Source organism: Aphelocoma coerulescens, chromosome 2 (assembly GCF_041296385.1).
Source record: "Aphelocoma coerulescens isolate FSJ_1873_10779 chromosome 2, UR_Acoe_1.0, whole genome shotgun sequence".
Taxonomy (NCBI): Eukaryota; Metazoa; Chordata; class Aves; order Passeriformes; family Corvidae; genus Aphelocoma; species Aphelocoma coerulescens.
Genome location: NC_091015.1, coordinates 34525809 through 34544283, shown reverse-complemented (window position 1 = coordinate 34544283; position 18475 = coordinate 34525809). Strand labels below are relative to the sequence as shown.

Sequence of the window (18475 nt, the reverse complement as noted above, 5' to 3'; positions counted from 1 at the left end):
AGATGATGGGATGCCCTGGAGAGCATCACTGTACTGGACCCCAACAGTGGCAGATCAGGTTAGCTTAAATTGTTTTCTAAATACTAGAACTGCTCTCAGAGTTTATTTCTTAATCTTGCTTTTCTCACCTCATAAGTCTGGCTTCCCACTACTCTAGGAAGCTACTATATAACACTTCTCCCCAAATTTTCATTATCAATGGAATACTGATGCTGTCATGAATATCCTTCTCCAGCCCAAATCACTTTCTCTGGTTGGAAACCTCATGTTCCAGTTTTCTCAGAGAATCGAAATAGCTGAAGTGCTTCAACAGCTCCTGAAGATAGCCAACAGACTTCAGCATTCAGAAAGGCTTCAACAAAACTAAGAAATCTCTAAAATTACAGACTTGATTTTATCCAAGTTTCAGACTAATACTCATCTGACAACATCTCAAGCATATGAATGGATTTTACTGCAGTGGTAAGTCAAAGGATTCTGTTGTCTTCCTCAGTGAAAAGTGAGACATCTCATATGAAAACCAATTCTACCTCCAGAATAAGCAAACTTAAGATCACAGCACTTAAGCAGCATAACATTACCTGAGGAAGTTAGCCAGAAATTAAAAAAGCAAGACATATGCTTGCAGCAAGGCAAAATACCTCATGACCACTGAGATTAGCTTGGTGGATTAGACCATGATGATAATAATGCCCAGGCTGTGGGTTTGATCCCTGTATTGGCTGTTCTCTTAAGAGTGGGACTCGATCCCTGTGAGTCCTTTTCAACTCAGAATATCCTGTGATGCTATGTGTCATTTAAAATATGCCAAAAGTTTTAATGGCATGTATTTAGGACAAATTGCTACACAATTCTAGTTATGAATGTTAATGTTATACAAAATGACACATGGGTCCACCTGAATACTACAGCTGGCAAAATTCAGCATGATCCTACCTCCCAGCAGGAATCAACTAAAATAAACTGCATGAAATCATGATTCTGCATGCTGTGTTGAGAGCAAAGAGAATTCTAGTTATACCACCTAGACTGACTGAAAAAAGGTTTCCATTTCTCTGACAGCAAAATGTAATTCAGTAAGAGGCTAACATGACAGCTCTTTTGAAAAGGACATGGGGCTCAAATAAAACCATCTGCTAGAGCTCTAAAATGAAGAGCTTGCCTTCCCATCTAGGATAGGCAGCTAACCTGCACATAATCTGAAAGCCATGTTCACAGTCCATTTTCAGCTTAAATAAAGCTTTGTGCCACATGTGCAATGAGGAGAATCACCTGCAGTAGAAGAGCAATACTGACAGTAAGCACTGGTAGCATTAAAAAAACTGATTCAGCTCAATCCACCAGAGTTCATCTGTCAGCATCCTTTCTTCCTATGTTCTTTCAACAGTTAGCAAATCCAGTTCAAATTCAGCCAAAACTCCTCCACTCCTGCACTCGCATAGATGTAACTGATTTTCAAAGACTAAAATGATCCTAAGAATGTCTCAGATAACACAGACTCATCTCAAACTGAGTGAAAAATGTAAAATAAAAATAAGATTAATTCTTCTCCCAAACTAGGAGTATTGTCATCTCACTACTGATGTCAGATAATCGTGACACTGTCCTGACAAAAGGTTAGACAATATTCTTGTAATTTCTTAGTTTCTTTTCTCAAAAGTTCTTTAAGTATTAACCCAAGACACCATGAACTATCAGTACTAAATCCCACAATACATTTTCATGAGATGTTGTTTCTCTTCAGTTTAGCTGCTAGCACCCTGCACAACCTTTTGGTCACAAGTTACTAATGAAATGAGTCCAAGCTTAGGACTCATCCATTCCTTAAGAATTTCAGATTTCACCTAGGAAATTAATATTAACTTCAAAAGAATTTTCTCCAAAAATACTCTTAGGAGGACTCACTATGATGGATTTCCTAGGCAGCTTAAGACTCTTTTCAAGAGCCATGGAGTCAGAGTTCAAGCAGTCTGGCTCAAAGAATGTTCAGAGACTGGGTATAGCACCATTAAATAGTATCAGGTATTTCTAGGACATTCCTACCAGATATGACAACAAATTTATAAAAATCTACTAACCCAATGAGCTGAAGAAGTGCATGTGTGAATGCTTCTTAAATAATGACTTATGTGGGAATGCAGCCTAGGAAATCAAAAACTAGAAATAGAAAGTTGAATATTAAAGAATGGTGACCCACAGTGACCCATAAGAACGATGGCCTGACATCACTTAGGTCACCTTTCCCACAGCAGCTACTGATGACTGTCCTACACCTAGTTAAAAGCCCCCCCTCCTGTTACACCCGTACAAGCATGAAGAAGGGTTATCTTTGCTCTTGCTTACTTTGGACAGTGATTCCCTGAGTAGCACAAAAGTAGATTTTTGGATTCAAAAGGACTCTGTCTCTGAAGAGTCTGGTCAAGGGAGGTGTTTTGTTTGTTTGTTTGCTTTTTAAGCAAGTAAAAAAAAACCCCACTGTGCTGATATCTAAATGTGTATCTGATTGGTCTTTCCTGCTCTGATTATATAGGTAGATGGTCCAACTAGTACGTATTTAACTTGCAGAACTTGTCTCTATGACTTTGCCAGGAAAAAGATAGAATAAGGAGGATTTAGAGGCCACTCTAAAAAATATTTCAACCTTCATTCTCAAGAAGGCTTTTCTCTTGTAATTGGAGCCAAAATCTCTCATGAAAAAGATTAACAAGGGATTTGGGGTCCCCTGAAGTTTTACTCCAGAGGAGTAAAGAGATCTATTGGCTCAAAGACATTTCCCAGTTGCCAGTGACTGACAGACTTGTTTCTGACCCAATCTGCTAACTGGCTGCATGACTGCATTAACAGTTCAGAAAGGTGCAGAGCAACAAAGAGCACACTGTTTGCCATGTACTGTTCATACAAAATAATAAAAAATAGGATTTTAAATAGCATCTTAAAAAAACCCACAACACCCTTTTATGCAATTGAAAGGAAAAAATGTGAAATTACTGCACTCTTCCTTCATAATTTCAAATTAAATTGCTTAATCTTTTTAATATCTTAAAATAAAGAATACTAGCTTTTTCAAACATTTAAAAGGCAGTACAGTGTTTTGCTACCAAAATTATAATTCTAAGAGAATATAAGAAGAGACAGTCTTTTCAAGTTACCTTCCAATACGTCTCTAAAATACTTTACATTCAGCCACTTAAAACGTCTGTCTTCATTATGTGCACCACATTGCTTTTGGTTCAGTTCTATCAACTTCAGAAATTATTCCCCAGTTTCTATCTTTAGAAATCAAGCGAGAGAATGACTAAAAATGAAGAGGGATGACATTCTAAGTTACTAAGAGACTGACACAATCCACTCTAATTTCCTCTCATCATCCTAACTGAAGAAAAAAAAAAAGGCAGCACAGAACAGCACCAAAATCTAACCAAGGCTCCAACAACCAAAACCGAACAAGCAGAAAGCAGGCTACTTCATGAGAGCAAAGATCTTTTTCAGAAATCCAGGTCCATGAATGATATGCTTTCTACATACAGAATTCTTCAGGGATTAAAAAAAAAAAAAAAATGAAGAGGGAAACCAGTCTTCCACACAGATCATTTTACAATCTGGTAGTCAGGGCAGATTTGGTTTTGTACCTGACCAGGCTTATGACAATTCAGACTGAACTGCAAGAAACAGAAGTCTATCAAGACAGGACGTAACCTATCCTGGGAAAACAACATAAAACAAAACCAGCTTGTTCCTTCAAAGGAAAATCGTACACACACTGACCCACAGTACAGGATTTAGGAATCCACTATACTGAGTTATCTTTTACAGCTATGACTAAGTCATCTAGAAAGGGAAGAGGGCTTCTGATTAGTCACTGAATCCAACCCATAGGTTAAGGCATTTCCTTCCATAACAGAGGTTTCATGCACAACTCTTCAAGGACGTACAGCTCTGCTCACCCAATCACATAGGAAGGCAATACCAGAGGAAACAGAACACATGGATGAAGTTGTAGGCATATTTCACTGGACCTGCAGATGACTCAAAATCCTGGTTGCCTATGCATGTACATTGAAGCAAGGTCTCTGCCTCGTGTCCCTTATTCCCCCCAACCAGCGGTCAAGTAAAATGTGACTATGAATGTCTTTCAGAAGTCAGATTTTCTTCATAGCAAAACTCCCCTGTTTAAAATCAACATTATCCTTAGAGATCAAATACAGAAAGAACGCTCTAATCTCTGCAAGAAAAGTAAACAAACCATATGGCAGAAAGTTTCAGCCCACTAAAGCTAAATTATTCTTCTAACAAGGATTACTGCTGGCATGTATAGGACCTGTAGCTTTTCATGTCACAAAAGCCTGCTTTGTTCAACCAATGTAACCTACACACTTGCACTCTTCTAACAGGATGCCATGTAGGTAAAAAACACTAATTCCAGACCTTTCCAATTTTTATGTATTTCACATTTTTAGAGTATGTTTTTCTTTGTAAGGGTATTACTTCAAATATAAATACTACACAAATAGTATAATTTAATAAAGTAACTAAAAAAGGCTCATACTATAAAGTTAAGACAAATTTGATTTGAGCTCAGCAGCTAAGTACTTGGGAAAAAGCACACTGAAACAACTACCCATTAACTGTTGGGCACTTCAGCAGATATAGAGAATTTCCCTTCTTTTAGTTCATTAATTTAGATCTGCTAAATCATCTATTCTATGTCTAGAATATTGAGAACCAAACTGGGAACCAAGAACAGCACTAAAGATTGGGGTGTTATTTTTCCTTCCAGGATATTAATAATTAAAATACAGAAGGTCATTATAAACACACCCAGTTGATCCAGCAACTGAAGAAACTGCCACTTTTTTTAGAATAAACTTCATGACTCTGAAAGGATTTTTTTTTCTTGTTATAACAACAACACTTAAAATTTAACCAGATGTAGAAAGTGAGGGTTTTGTAAACCTTTAATCTAATTCTTCTTTCCATCAAAATGCAGCTGGACATAATAATGAATAAAACAAATCAGAAGGCACAACTCACTACTTTCATAATCAAAATATACAAAGAACTGTAATCAATGCACATAGGCTATACAATGCCATCATAATGTTCACCAATTATTAGAGAAAGAAAGCATTCTCCTAGCCAGAGAAAATTACACTAACAATAATATATTTTTCTGAAAAAAAAATTGAAAAATAGAAATGTAAAACCAGATTAAAAATGATTGCCTAAATGAGAGTGCTCAACTTCAACAATTAAATAAATTATTTTTTCATTATCAGTTAAGACACAGAAACAAAGGACTAGGAACAACTTCCTAAATCTGGAGCCCACTTCGCAGCTAGCACTGAAAACACATAATCACTTCAAAACAGAGTACAGTCAGTCTTACAGCAGCTATTTTGTCACAATTCCTACTGGAAAAACGACCCAGGAAAATTTTTCTCCTGATGGTTTCAGGCCTTCTTATAGTTTAATATATAAATATTTACACTGTCAAACCAATCCCACTCATTCCCTTCCTTGTTCACCCGGATTCTGACAAAGCAACTGTGGTTTTGTTCAGAGGTGACTTTTTTTTAACATCACACAGTTAAACTCCTAATCTGGGAGTCCTTCTCTGAGTCAGCTCCAGTTTGACTTTACCTTTATTGACCTGTGGAGCACCAAAATGGTGGGCAGTACCCCATATAATGCCTCAGCAGACCCTGTGTGGCCGGCTACACTTCATGCAAGACCAGACCTGTGCCCAGCAGTTTTTCAGTCACTTCATGTTGGCAGTTTAGAGATCCCACCATCACCCAACTCCACCCTCCAGAATTTTCAAATTAGATGCTCCTCCTTTACGGAAAATATATTCTCCTCAAGTACAACCTCACATACATAAACTTCCACTTTTTACTTTTAAATCTTATTTTTTAAACTTATTATTTCAATTCCCATGGTTCTTAAACTCTTCTTGCATAAGCTTCCTACATACTAATTAAACCTCTCAATATTCATCAACAGTTTCATCACCCTAATTTCAAAATTTGCCTAAACAGATAAGATCTACTTCCCGTTTAGGAGATCAGTTTTCTTATCAAAACCACCAGGTTAGCATGACACCCTTTGGAAAGCTCATTTTAACATTTTTTAACATTTCTTCCTGGTTTCCACCATCCCTTCAAATGTCTTCTGAAGTTTCACTGACAGTTCTCTATACTCTAGCACTAGACATGTTTTTCACATTTTTAAAACATCAGCATTGTATATTCTATACTCAGGTATCTATTCTCAAATGATGTCACTCCTATTAGCAAGACTGCCTCAGAAATTTGAATGTAAGTGTCAGTTTCTGAGTAGGCTGTTCCAGAATCCTGCAATGGAGATCTCTGAACTGACTTTACTGAAATATGCAATCTGTATTTATCACAGTCTTGGTAATTCCTAATTCCAAATTATCCTTATAGTATTTACAATTTTGGGGTTTATCTTTCAGAGTTAAAAATCACTGTCCTTATGGAAAGCGATTTCTTAGACTTTGTTCTGGTGAGCACAAAGCATTGACCAAGTATTTGGGCTATTTCCTCTGAGACTGTAGCTACTATTCCTTGGAGCTGACTTTGAAACCATACATGCTAGCAAATCAGTCTCAGATCATTCTCAGATCTTTTCTTCTTTGTACCAAACGCTACAACTTTTTCCTCATTTTTCCATCTGCCTGTTTTTATTTTCTGTCTTAAAGAACACGAAGTCCAAGCCTGTTCGTGTTTTAACAATTCCCAGCTAAGGTTCACCTTTTGATTGGTAACATGACATTCTTTCCTCAGTTCCTCCTGCTGTTTCTTGCAGGTTCTCTGCTTATTCCCAGCAGCCTTTTCAAGGTAAGTGTCCATGCAATCAGATCACACTCTTGAACTTTTCTGATGTCTGAAAGACTCCAATAGTGTTAACATTTTTCATTAAAACAGATTATCTTTGTATTGAAGGCAGAGCAACCCTGTTTAGACGAATTTTCAAACTACTTCCTTCAGAAATCCAAAGCTTTACTCCAGATTTATGAATTTTGAACATACCTCTATGTAGGATTTTCTTCTTTTGCTGTATATGCATGCAAACTTGCATGACTAAACAAAGACAAGATCTAACATTCTACGTACAGTGTCAGCACACCCATTTCTTCCACTTCTCCCAAATTTTGAGTTGTTACAGTTGGCAATTCCTATCTTCAATGTGGCCAGTCTGTTTCTACCATAAATCTTGCAATGAAAAGATCTCCCTGCATCCTTCGACTTCATATTAAAGGCTATCCACACCACTAAATAAAACCATGAGTCTCAAATCATCTGAATAGCCTAGTCCCTTCTTTGGAAGGTGAGTCTGTACAAGTTTTACTGAATATTTTAAATAATATATGTATGGACTGCACACTTGTTTTGAAAGAACGAGCTTCTCTTTCTACAACAACACCTGAAGTGTATTTGGATCTTCCACATGGAGAATAACCTACACAGAGTATGTGTCTCCAGTCACTTCCTTGTATGGACACTTCTCAAATACACATTACTTTTAAACATGCATGAGTTAATTACATTTTTGCCCATGAGAAATTTTTCCCTTCCAGATTAGGACTTTTCCTTGTTTCCTTTGAAAAGAACAGCAAGTATTTAAAATGTATTTTATAGTTTCTTTGTGGGTGAAGAAAACATTGCGAAGATGATTATTCTGGGCAGGGTATCAGGTATAACAAAGGAGCCACTGAAGGTGAAATACCAAAGGAATCAGAGTATGAGAGAAAGGAAGTGTGGTATTCCACTATCAATCACCACAATTAAGCAAACACAGCTATCAGTTAACAATAAAGATTTTAAGACCTTGAACAGAAATTTACTTCTGTGAAGATAGCTTCTCCTTTAACCTGGCAGCCTCCCAACTACTGTGTAAACCTAAGTCTCATTCTGCATTCTTCAGCAGTTAGCTGGTATTTTTAGAGTCACTCCGGTCAAAGTCTGTTCCGGGGCACTCAGCGTAAATCTGGATTTAACTTTCTGTGAGCAACTCAACTCTTCACTGCTTGGAAAAGGAGAAAGTTAAGATATCACATATAACAAAGATTTAGAATAATGTACGCTGAATATGGAGGTGTAACACCTAACTCACAGAGTCAACACTACAAAACCACTTAGTTTTCATAGTGTACTTTCCAGGGCTCCAGATTCCAGAAAGACCAACTAGCTGACACTCAGGACTGAATTTGACTCCATGTGTGAGAACTGGACTCACCAAACCTTTCCAGAGTACAGACAGCACCACTCTGATACCTGCTATAATCACCAACACCTTTAGTCCTACTGGGCTAGGGAGCTCTGCCGTGACGTGCAGAAGGGGTGGTACTGAGATCCTGTTAAATACCCACAGAAACCCACAGTTCTTGTAGAGCTGGCTCCTCCATGCTGTGTCTCTGTGGCCTGAGTTATGGGAACACAGTGCAAAATTTTCAAGGTTTAACCAGCAACATTTCTGATCCAGCACGGGTACAGCACTTCATCTAAGAAGAGCAACTGCACTGTTATCCCTGAGAGCTACATGTTCATAAACCTGGGAATTTATATTTGCACTTAAGTAATCTGCTCCCTAATAGCCAACTGCTGACTGCATGACATAATTTGAAATAAGGTTTGTATTTACAGGGTAATTTCTGCAGACTACAATTAATTGAATTAGCTAGTAACTGAACACTGAATAACCAAAACTTGTTTCCTGGTAAGAACACGTTATTTCCAATGATAGCTTGGTCTCCAAACGCTGAAAAATGTCAAGCAATTATTACAGTTTTGAAATTTTTTTGGTACTGCAGCCTAAGCACCTATATTAAAATGTTTGGGGTTTTTTTTCTAACTATGAAGACTTTTAAAAAATGTAGATACCCAGGTAATCCAGCTAGCCAACCTTTACTAATTATTTCTTTCAGAACTCCAGAATAGGCGCTCAACACAAAAACACCTGAGATTAAAAGGCACATATTATAACAAGACCCACACTGTCATACATTTAATCGGTTCACAACTGAGTAATTACATTTCTAAAAGACAGATTTATACTTACTATATAATATTAAAATTCATTTAGCTACAGAAATTAGTTTCAAAATCAAGTATGAACACCAGTCATCTTGCAATGACCTATCAGTCAGAAGTAAGTGTTAATTCCTGAAATTCAGAAGCATGTCTACAATAGTGCTAAATGCCTGGCGGTTAAGTGCACAGGAAAGGAGGCTGAAGCTATCCTTCTTCAAACAGGTGACTTGCACTGTTCAAGGAATATGACACTTAAATTATTATTCTTGTTTAGACTATCTCACAGCAGACTGAGAAGAAAATACTCTACAGTGGATTTTAGATTATTCAAAAACCATGACAGAACTACTATCTACTGCTCTTATGAGCCAAATATGAGACACTTTCTTCCTAAAGAGGAAATAGAATGCGTAGTTTGGGTACTACTAGTAAAACTAGTTTCAGGTTGTGCAAAATAAATGGCATGTAAGAACCAATGCTGTTAATAGCACATTTGTATTTGATTCAGAGAACAATATCCATTGCAAACAGCTACTCCTCAATTTGACACCAGCAACAGGGAAAGTTAAGTCCTTATGAACACCAGCATCAGTGGCATCATTTATCATCAGCACATATGCTACACTAAATGAGGCGGTCTAACCAATACAGTACCTTGTATTAAGGTTTCAAAACTCAAGCTCATAACATTTTATGACCTACTGGGAAGTGTACACAATCTCCAAAGCAACAATATCTAATATGGAAGGCTAAGAGATCTGCTACTACAAAAAATGAAAACTTCCCATCACAATCATCTTCACTGACCTAACATCAACTGTTTAGGTTAATCCCCCATTTACAATTTTTTTGTGCAAAAAACTGTTATTGCTTGAGTGTAGACACACTTTCTGGGTGTTTTTTCTTCAGAGAATAGTTTGGCAGGAATCAGCAGCAGCAGCTAGGAAGTGCACAAACCAAAGGAGAAGTGGAATGAACACACCCAGGGCAGAGACATTACAAGTATTACAAGGCCAGAGACAGCAGACTGAGGGCACTCCCCAACAAGCCCCACTTGGCCTGGCTGTGTTTCCTTCCAAGACAGACTTCCAGGTGCTACATGCCTTCCTCTGTCCTACTACCAGGACACACTGTCTGAGCAAAGTTATCACCAGACAATCCAAGGGGGCCACGTAACCGTACAGCTCTGGTCCTAAGCCTAGACTCACACAGCTGGGACAGTAGGGAAGAGTTCCTGAGAGTGCATGTTTTTCAGTTTCAGCTGTGGATGAGGGCTTCCATGGATGCGATGTCAGCTTCAGAAAAGTAAGAACCAGAGAGCCTTGCCCTTCCAAAGGATTGCTATTACACACTGTATCATGATACAGGGTGGCATCCACACTGCAAAAGCCTCTGATCCCCTTCAATGCTATCTCTACACTTTAGCATTTAATTCCCAATTCAAAACTAGTTGTATAGTTGTGATGAACTTCAGAGTCAAATCAGATGGGAAAAAAATAAAGCATAACTGAAGGACTATCTAATTTTGGGGAAGTAAATACAGATTCAAAATTATTCCAAATTAGATTATTAAGTACCCATTTTCCTTCACTGTTATCTCCAATGCTCTTCATTTTGCAATAACCCAAATCTTAAAAACAGTGACACAAAGGAAAAGGGCACAATCTCAGGCTGACAAGTTGCTGTGATGCATCCTTTCTAATGATGAGACGTAAATATTATTTTACTTGCCTGAAAATGCCTTAAGCCATTGTTTAAGCACTACAGATTTACATGGGAGGCAGCACTGAAAGACTAACATAAACATTCATTTAAATACTAACAGTAAACCAAGATGATGATCATTAACAGTTAAATTCTTGAGCAAAATTTTCCAGTCATCTTTAATACACGGTCACTTTTTCATCAATAAAAGATACTTATTAAAAAATGCTAGTTGATGCTTAAACCCTACTATTTTAACAACTTCCCGTGAACATATGTGAAATCCATGAAGAACTACCTATTTTGTCAAGTGTTGGCAATGCTTTTCTCTACTGAAGTAACTGCCAACTGATTTAAACAGGAACTTTCGTTTTTCACTGCAGGTTAAAAATAATTATTATATTCTTCAGATGAAGATAATTAATCAACCAGTGAAGGCCCACTGAAAATGTATTTCAGATACTCACTTAAACTGAAACACTGAGGAGCATATACTCCATTTCCAACACATTTTGCATTGTTACAACTACAGCTTTCAAGTCTAGACTGAACTGAAACTTCAGAATTACAGCATCAGTTATTTTTATTATTTTTTTCATAATGACAGAGTAGTAGCACAAACCCATTTTGAAAATAACTGGCTTTTCACTGTGAATTTTTGCAATGTAGCAGTCTAGGCTTGGTGAACAGTGACTTTTTTTGTAAGATTATAAGATACACTCCCTTGATCTACCATCCCTGCATTTTAAAATACATTTTAAGAACCTCCATTCACCCCACCACCATGGGAAAGAAAACAACAAAACACAGGAACCATGAATTTCAGAAACCAAATTTCAGTATTTGCCTCTGTTTTACTATGCACAGATGTTGGCAAGTAACTACTTGCTTATTTCCAAAGAATAAGAATTAAAGGTCAAGCAGCAATTTAAAACAGGTATATACATATACATCTTTAAGTTAGGTTTTTTCCATGGGGTACGGAGGTTCTTTTTTCATAGCTAATGCCTTGCTACAGTACTATTCAAGTTTAATGGAGAAAGTACTTTCCTATTTTACTTTCCTGTAGTTTAACACCAGAAAGAAGCTCAGTTTATTTGTTTTAGAAAGCATATTTATTAAAGACATCTAATACACCATTCTCATTTACAGTCATGTTAAAACATATAACTAAAAAGCCTCTGAGTTCAGCACAACTGGATTAAATTTAGCCAGGGTCTTTTATTTCATCATATTATATTCCAATGAAAGCTATTTTGGGAAGAGAGAGGGACAAAGCTGGAGCAAAACTGTTTTGGCCATACAATTATGGGAATACTGCTATTATTCAGGGATCAGGAAATAGGAAGCATCACAAGAATTACTTCCTTACCTACATTTGTTAGAAATAAAGGAAAGATCATCTTGGTTTCTGGTATAAATGCTTATGATGCCACGATATTGGATGGCTTGAATCCAGGATACTATAATAGTTCCACTTTTTGAAGCCCAGATTTTGAGTGTTTTTATAATATTGATAACCCTTACAAGTCTAGAGATCAACAATACTGTTTGTTTTACTCCACTCCTCCCTCCACTAGCCTAAAAACAGATATATATACTTCTTACAGCAGAACGGGGTTATGCAGTTGTTTTGCATCTTTTGTAATTGCTTTCTCTCACCAATGCTGGCATCGCTTCAGGAGTTATTTTGGGAAGTACAAGACATTGGGAACCTTTCACAGCCAAACTGATTACAATATTTTTCATATGTCCTTAAAACTAACATTTGTCTTTAAAATTTTATATGGAAAAAAGTTTGTGCTATAAAATGTGTAAGTGAAAGTTAGAAAAATATGAAGCATAATACTGCAGTACCACCAGAATTAACACTAAACAAATCAAAGCATTTGGTGAGACCAGTGTTAAGTCTGAATCATACAGAAGTCATTTATACCCTCCTTGTATACAAAATATTCACCTATTGTGAAAAAAAGAAACTAAACAGGAAACTCGCTCTCATATTTATACAAGCTACTTTACATAACAGCAGAAACTTCTGATTTTATCCAGGTAAGGCAAGAAAGTAAACTTGCTTTTTTCTTTAGAAGATGTGTCCATGAGCAAGTAGCAAGTTTTATTTGACATGTCCAAGGGTTTGGTTTCTTTGGACTATTACCGGAACACCCTTTGTCATAAACCACATAGCTTCAGATTCTGTTGACATTACTTTTACGCACTCAGAGATCTAACAGATATATTCCCTCTAAGAAAACCATGCGTTGTTACATTCAACCAGACACTTTTTCCACTGCCAGCTCTCCAAAACATGAGCACACACCATAAAAAATATCTACTAGTAAGGAATAAATACATTTCAAGAAAGAGGAAAGGTGTACACTTGCACGTTGCAGATTTATCCTATGAGATCAGAAGGTTTTTCCCCTCTTTTTCCCTTTTTTTTTTAGCACCTTAAAAAAATACATATAACATTCACAATTTCTCACCCATTCAGTAACAGTACTAACCAAATACTGCTACTGGCATTGATGGTTTCCTAACAACTAAAAATCCCCAAATTTGCTTAGAAGAAAATATTATATTATTGAAAGTTTCAGTCCTAAAAACACAAGGTGTTGCTACAGAACAAAAACATTTACAGTAAACTAGAAAGAAGGTGTAGAAAACATGATGATGGGAGAAAAAACAGATCATGCTGTTTTCATTCATGTAGTAGTGATGTCAGTGCCTGCAGTGGTAGTTGCTCTGACCTGTAGAAGCTCAAAGCTGGAGTGCTTTCACAGAAATCTCCTTTATAAAAGAACCTCTAGCAAATCACTAAAATATCCACACAAAATGGCTTAGTAGAATAGCCAGATCAAGGAATCTATATTGAAAAAGGCTGAAAGGAGGTGGGGAGGGGACAGGTGTCTTAAGAGAGTAACATCTATCCATCAGAATCAGAAGCAGTCTCCAGAACAAGCACATTCGTGAAACAATCCAAGTCAGACTGCAGAGCCAAAGACAAACACATCTCCTGCACTGGTGAGAAAAACAACAGGATTAAACCTAGAGCCTAAGCTCATATTTTACAGCAGTGGGAAATGGCTTTGAAAAACTGACAAAAAAACTTAATCAAGCCACTTCCCCAAGACTTGCATACTGATAACAACTATAAATAGCTGGAGTAGCATTGTTTAACAAGCCACAGCAAAATGGTCCATGTCTGAAAATGGAACATATTTAAATTTTTTTTTCAAGTCCTCCATTATTACTGCAGTAGTCCTCCAGTTCAGCAATCAATTTTCTATCTACTATTATCACCATATAGACTGCAAACACATTTTTAGTGTCCACATATCATGTACTAAAATGCTGAGAACAAGCAGGGAAACAAAGACAAAATACTGCCCCATGGCATGGAACTATATTCCAAATTGTGTAAAAGCAGCTCTAGGTTTGGGGGGAAGGGTGGAGGGCAGACGAAGGGGAGCTTTGGTAACCTTTTTTCATTTGCAAGACTGAAGAAATAGAGTATCTTATTGCTCTCGCCCGCTAGAAAATGGTGCCTGTATTTCGGTAAAATAAAGCTGTTGACGTGTGCAATTGTGGTCATTATTAGGGCGATCACGTTGTTTTCATTCATTCATTCAGGATTTGCTAGAGGATGTCAGCTTCTGCAGCAGCAGCTGGCTTGACCTGGAGGAGGGGGAAGGAATTCTTTGCAGTGCATACAGATTACAGGGTGCATTTCTCGACGGACCGTTTATGATTTTATACACTGCACTCATTAAACCAAATCAAGCTCTGTGTGCTGCTGACGCGGTTCACCAGGAGGCAAGCTCAAACAAGTTTAATGACAGAAAAGTCATTCAGTACTAATTTATAGTCTGATTTATTAAGGCTAAAATAGCCCACAGATGAAGAAGACTGAAACCACTTTCCAAAATTAAAATTTCCCCTCCAACAAAAAATTCATACACATTAATGAAGTACTTCACAGCTTTGCAGTATTTTTCTTGCTTGCAGGTAACTGCCCACATTCCTCCCTCTTCAATACACCTTAAGCGTAGCCTTTATACACTGCACCACTACAATGTTTTCCTCTGGGTTCCCATAATTAAATAATTTACTGCTCATCATCAGCACCACCACTACTCGTACGCACATATATTTTGGTTTTTCCTCATTTCCCATTAGCATTTTCCAAAGGTTTAAGAGGCAAAGAGGAAATCTACATTTAGTGCTCCATACAGTGGGAAAAATATGATCTTTAAAATTTTAAATAGAGCTTGAATGAATCAAAACCACAGAAGCTCAGTTCCATTTTCAAGCATGCAAAACGCTCTGCAGAAACAGACTGTCTTTTTGAAAAATACATTATGAAGTATCTCTGTTCTGATTATAACACAATCAATTAGGTCATCTGCATAAGCAGATGCATAGGGCAAATTAACTCCATTTGTAACTGGCAGTGACATTTTGCTCATTTGTAAAATGCTGTCCCTGACCTAGGATGATTCTGATGACAGATCTGCCCAAGTAACAAATACTACAGATAGCAAGGGTTTACTACACATAAAAACTAAAAAAGGGAGAAGGTAAGATTCCACTGCTACAACACATACTGGCACCCAACGCAGACCACAATTTGCCACAGAAATCACACACAGTAAGACTTATGGAAGGGACAGAAAAAGCAAGGGGTATTGAACCACAGAAAGCATTCCCAGAAAGAGATGCTGTGCGATACCTGATAGCTACAGCAGGACAACATAAAAAGTGCGTTTAGTCACATTCATTCAACTGCTCAAGTGATGGGGGAAGGCAGAAAGGAGTGGGGGAGGTAAGATGGCCACTGCCACTTTAACACATTCAATAATTTAACAGACAACCTGATGCAGGTTAAGTTGGACTTGCTGGGAATCAATTCACATTTTAAACTTTACAGGCCTATTTTGGTTATTTGGGTTGGTTTGTAGTGGGTTTTGTTTGCTTGCGTTTTTTACAGTCTCAAGCATTCACAAGAAGACTTGTTTTTAAGCACCTCAATACGGGAATTTCCTTGTTTTGAAACCTCTGCTTGAAAACATCTCATTTTTTATCCTATGATCTTATAAAAATGCAAGTCTTTTAAGAAATTGAGTTCTACAGAAAGGAAGAGCATTTGATGCTTGGTTTTAACACACACTTCAGAGCTGGGTTGTGATACCCCAGATATAAATCTAACCCATTATCACCCCTACTAAATAGTTACAGCTGGAGACAGGGAAGCGGGTTAATTTTAGGCTCGTTTCCCTATTACACACCTCCGCTGACAGAGCCCGAGCGCAAGGGTAGAAGCGGCAGGAGCACCGCCGTCAGAGCCCCCGACTGCTTCTCCCCCAGGGAGGGGGGCTGCCGGCGGCCCCTGGGCTCGCCCCCCTCCGCTCCTCCCGAGGCTGGCGCGGGTGGGGTCACTGGGGCATTTTTCCTGAGAAGGATTCTCACCTTGCCCAAGAAGGAGGATGACATTTCAGGGGTCGCCTCCCCCCATCCCGGGAGAGGGCGGCGGGATGAAGTGTCCCGCCCCCCCCCCCCCCATCGCTTCCTGGCAGAGCGAACCCGGGCACGACACCTGCCCCAGGGATGGGGGGTTTAGGGCTCACCCCCGCCCCCCGACCCGCTCCCTAAGGCTCCAGCGGGGACTCCTCCCGTCGGGACGGGAGTCCGCCGGTGTCCCACCCCCGCTGGCCCGGGGGGAAGGCAGGGCGCACCCCGACAGCGGAAAGCAGATCCCAGGGTGCCCAGAGGCTGGGCGGCCCCAGCCCGGCCAGCACCCCCGCGGGGCAGGGAAGCAGGACCGGCTTTCTCCCGGTGCTTTACCTCTGTACACTGGGGAGCTGGGGCTCCGTCTCTCAGGTGAGCTGCTCCTCCTGCTGCCGCCGCTCTCCGGCGAGCGCCGCTGCCTGCCCTTCACCCTGCCCGGCTCCGCTCCGCCGCCGCCCGCCGCCAGCGGCGGCGTCGCGCTGGGCGGCGGTGGGGGGCTGCCTCCGCCGCGACCCCCGCCGCCGCCCCCCGGCCCCGTGTTGCTGCCCACCGAGGCGGAGGGGGACCGAGTCGGGCTGTGCTGGTTGCCCCGCAGGAGCTGATACGGGACGGTAGCTCGGATGGGCTGGAGCAGTCGGCTGGTCCCCGCCGCGCCTCCCCCGGCGCCGTTACCGGGGCCCCCGGCCGTGCCGGCGGTGGGGGACCCGGCGGCGCCGCGCCTCATCCTCTGCGGCGGGGGCTGGTGGTGGGACGGGGGGGTTTGCGAGGTGCTGGACGAGGACATGGCGGGGATGCGGAAGACCCCGCGCGTCACTCGCTCCGGCGGCTGCGGGGCACCCGAGCTCGGCCCCCAGCGCCCCGCATGCACCGGCCGCGGGGAGAGGAGGAGGAGGAGGGGAGGGAAGGAGGGAGGGGGCGGGGCGGGACAAGCGCTGCACGGCCCGAGGGAGTCTCCGCGCCGCCTGCCCAGCTGCCCCCGGCGCTTCCTATCGGCGACGGCGGCTGCTGCTTCCACGCCAGGCTCTGGCCATCGCTGCCCGCCCCAGCGTCGAGAGCACCGGGGGCGCTGCGGAGCCCAGCGGCCGCTCACATCGTACAGCGCTGCCGGCTCAGCGCGGTCGGCGGCAGCGCACGACGAGGGGACACGAAGCCGGAGGGGGAAGGATGGGGAGGGAGGGAGATGCTCGCAGCCAGCTCTTGCTCCAGCTCCTGCCCCCGCCGGCGCCCAGGAGGCGCTGCCAGCACCATCCGCTCCCCACGCCGCCCGCCCTCCGAATGGCACCGCGCAGCCCCGGCGCCCGGCCGCGACGGGCAGGGGCGGGGGGCGCACGAGCCCATTGGCTGCCACCGCGGCACCAGCGCGGGTTCCATTGGCCAGGGGCCCTGCCGTTCTTCACTGCCAGCCAATGGGAGCGGGCGGCGCGGCGGGGGCGTGGCCGGCGGCGGGGAGGCGGGCCGGGGAAGTGGGATGTGGCGGCGGCGGGAGGGGCGGGCGCGGGCCCGGCCCGGCTCCGGAGCGCTGGGATGCGGCGCCCGTAGGCGGAACGCGGGGAGAACAGCCCCGGGGAACGCTGGGTGAGGTGCAAAGATGTGCTGCTGAATTCAAAGTGGACTTTACAGGGGTGCCGACTTAACGCTGGCTTAAGAGAGCCATTCATCTGGACCAAATCTTGCGCTATCCCTATTCCCAGAGGACTGTCTGCGTCTTCCCTCTTACTCCACTCCCATGCAGGAAAGGCTGAGAAACAGCCAGAATTTCCTGCAACAAAGTCTGTTCACGTCCATCAAACCTTGACAGTATTTTTACTTTCGTTAAAAAAATCAAGGTGTTTTCCTATAAGTGTATATAGAACATTATTTTTTTTTCCTGATGTACATTCAAAAGCACCTCTCAGAAAATGACAAGAGGAAAATAAAAAGTTTTTTACAGTTATATTTTTAAAAAGTGCTTTTGTTCTAGGAAAAAGAAATCCCATTAGATGAATTGATAACCTGAGACAATGAGAAACAAAATGAAGATTAGGATGAGTAGTTTAATAGCTAAGAAAATAAATGGCTGAAAGATCAGAAAGATAAGTTGAGCTGGGTCCATCAAGAAAACAGTGCTTATTTTGGATCTGATGCAAACAGGATGGTAATGGAGGAGAAGGGAAAATGCAGGGAGTCTTGCTGTGTGGAGGAAGTCAGCTCAGTGATGGCCTTTCAGATTC

The 18475-nt window shown here is 41.1% G+C and overlaps 1 protein-coding gene across 4 annotated transcripts in view; it reads right to left on the bottom strand.

Moving 5' to 3' along the window:
- The window catches only part of LOC138106431 (glucocorticoid-induced transcript 1 protein-like), a 54113-nt gene extending 36545 nt beyond the window's left edge, over positions 1-17568 (bottom strand). For 3 of the 4 annotated variants that reach the window (XM_069007016.1, XM_069007017.1, XM_069007018.1), the window contains exon 1: positions 16602-17568. In XM_069007016.1, coding sequence (XP_068863117.1) covers positions 16602-17049 — 448 coding nt within the window. In that variant the 5' untranslated portion in view covers positions 17050-17568. The remainder of the gene's footprint in view (positions 1-16601) is intronic. The other variant, XM_069007015.1, reaches the window with a different exon arrangement.
- Positions 17569-18475: the final 907 nt, after the last annotated feature.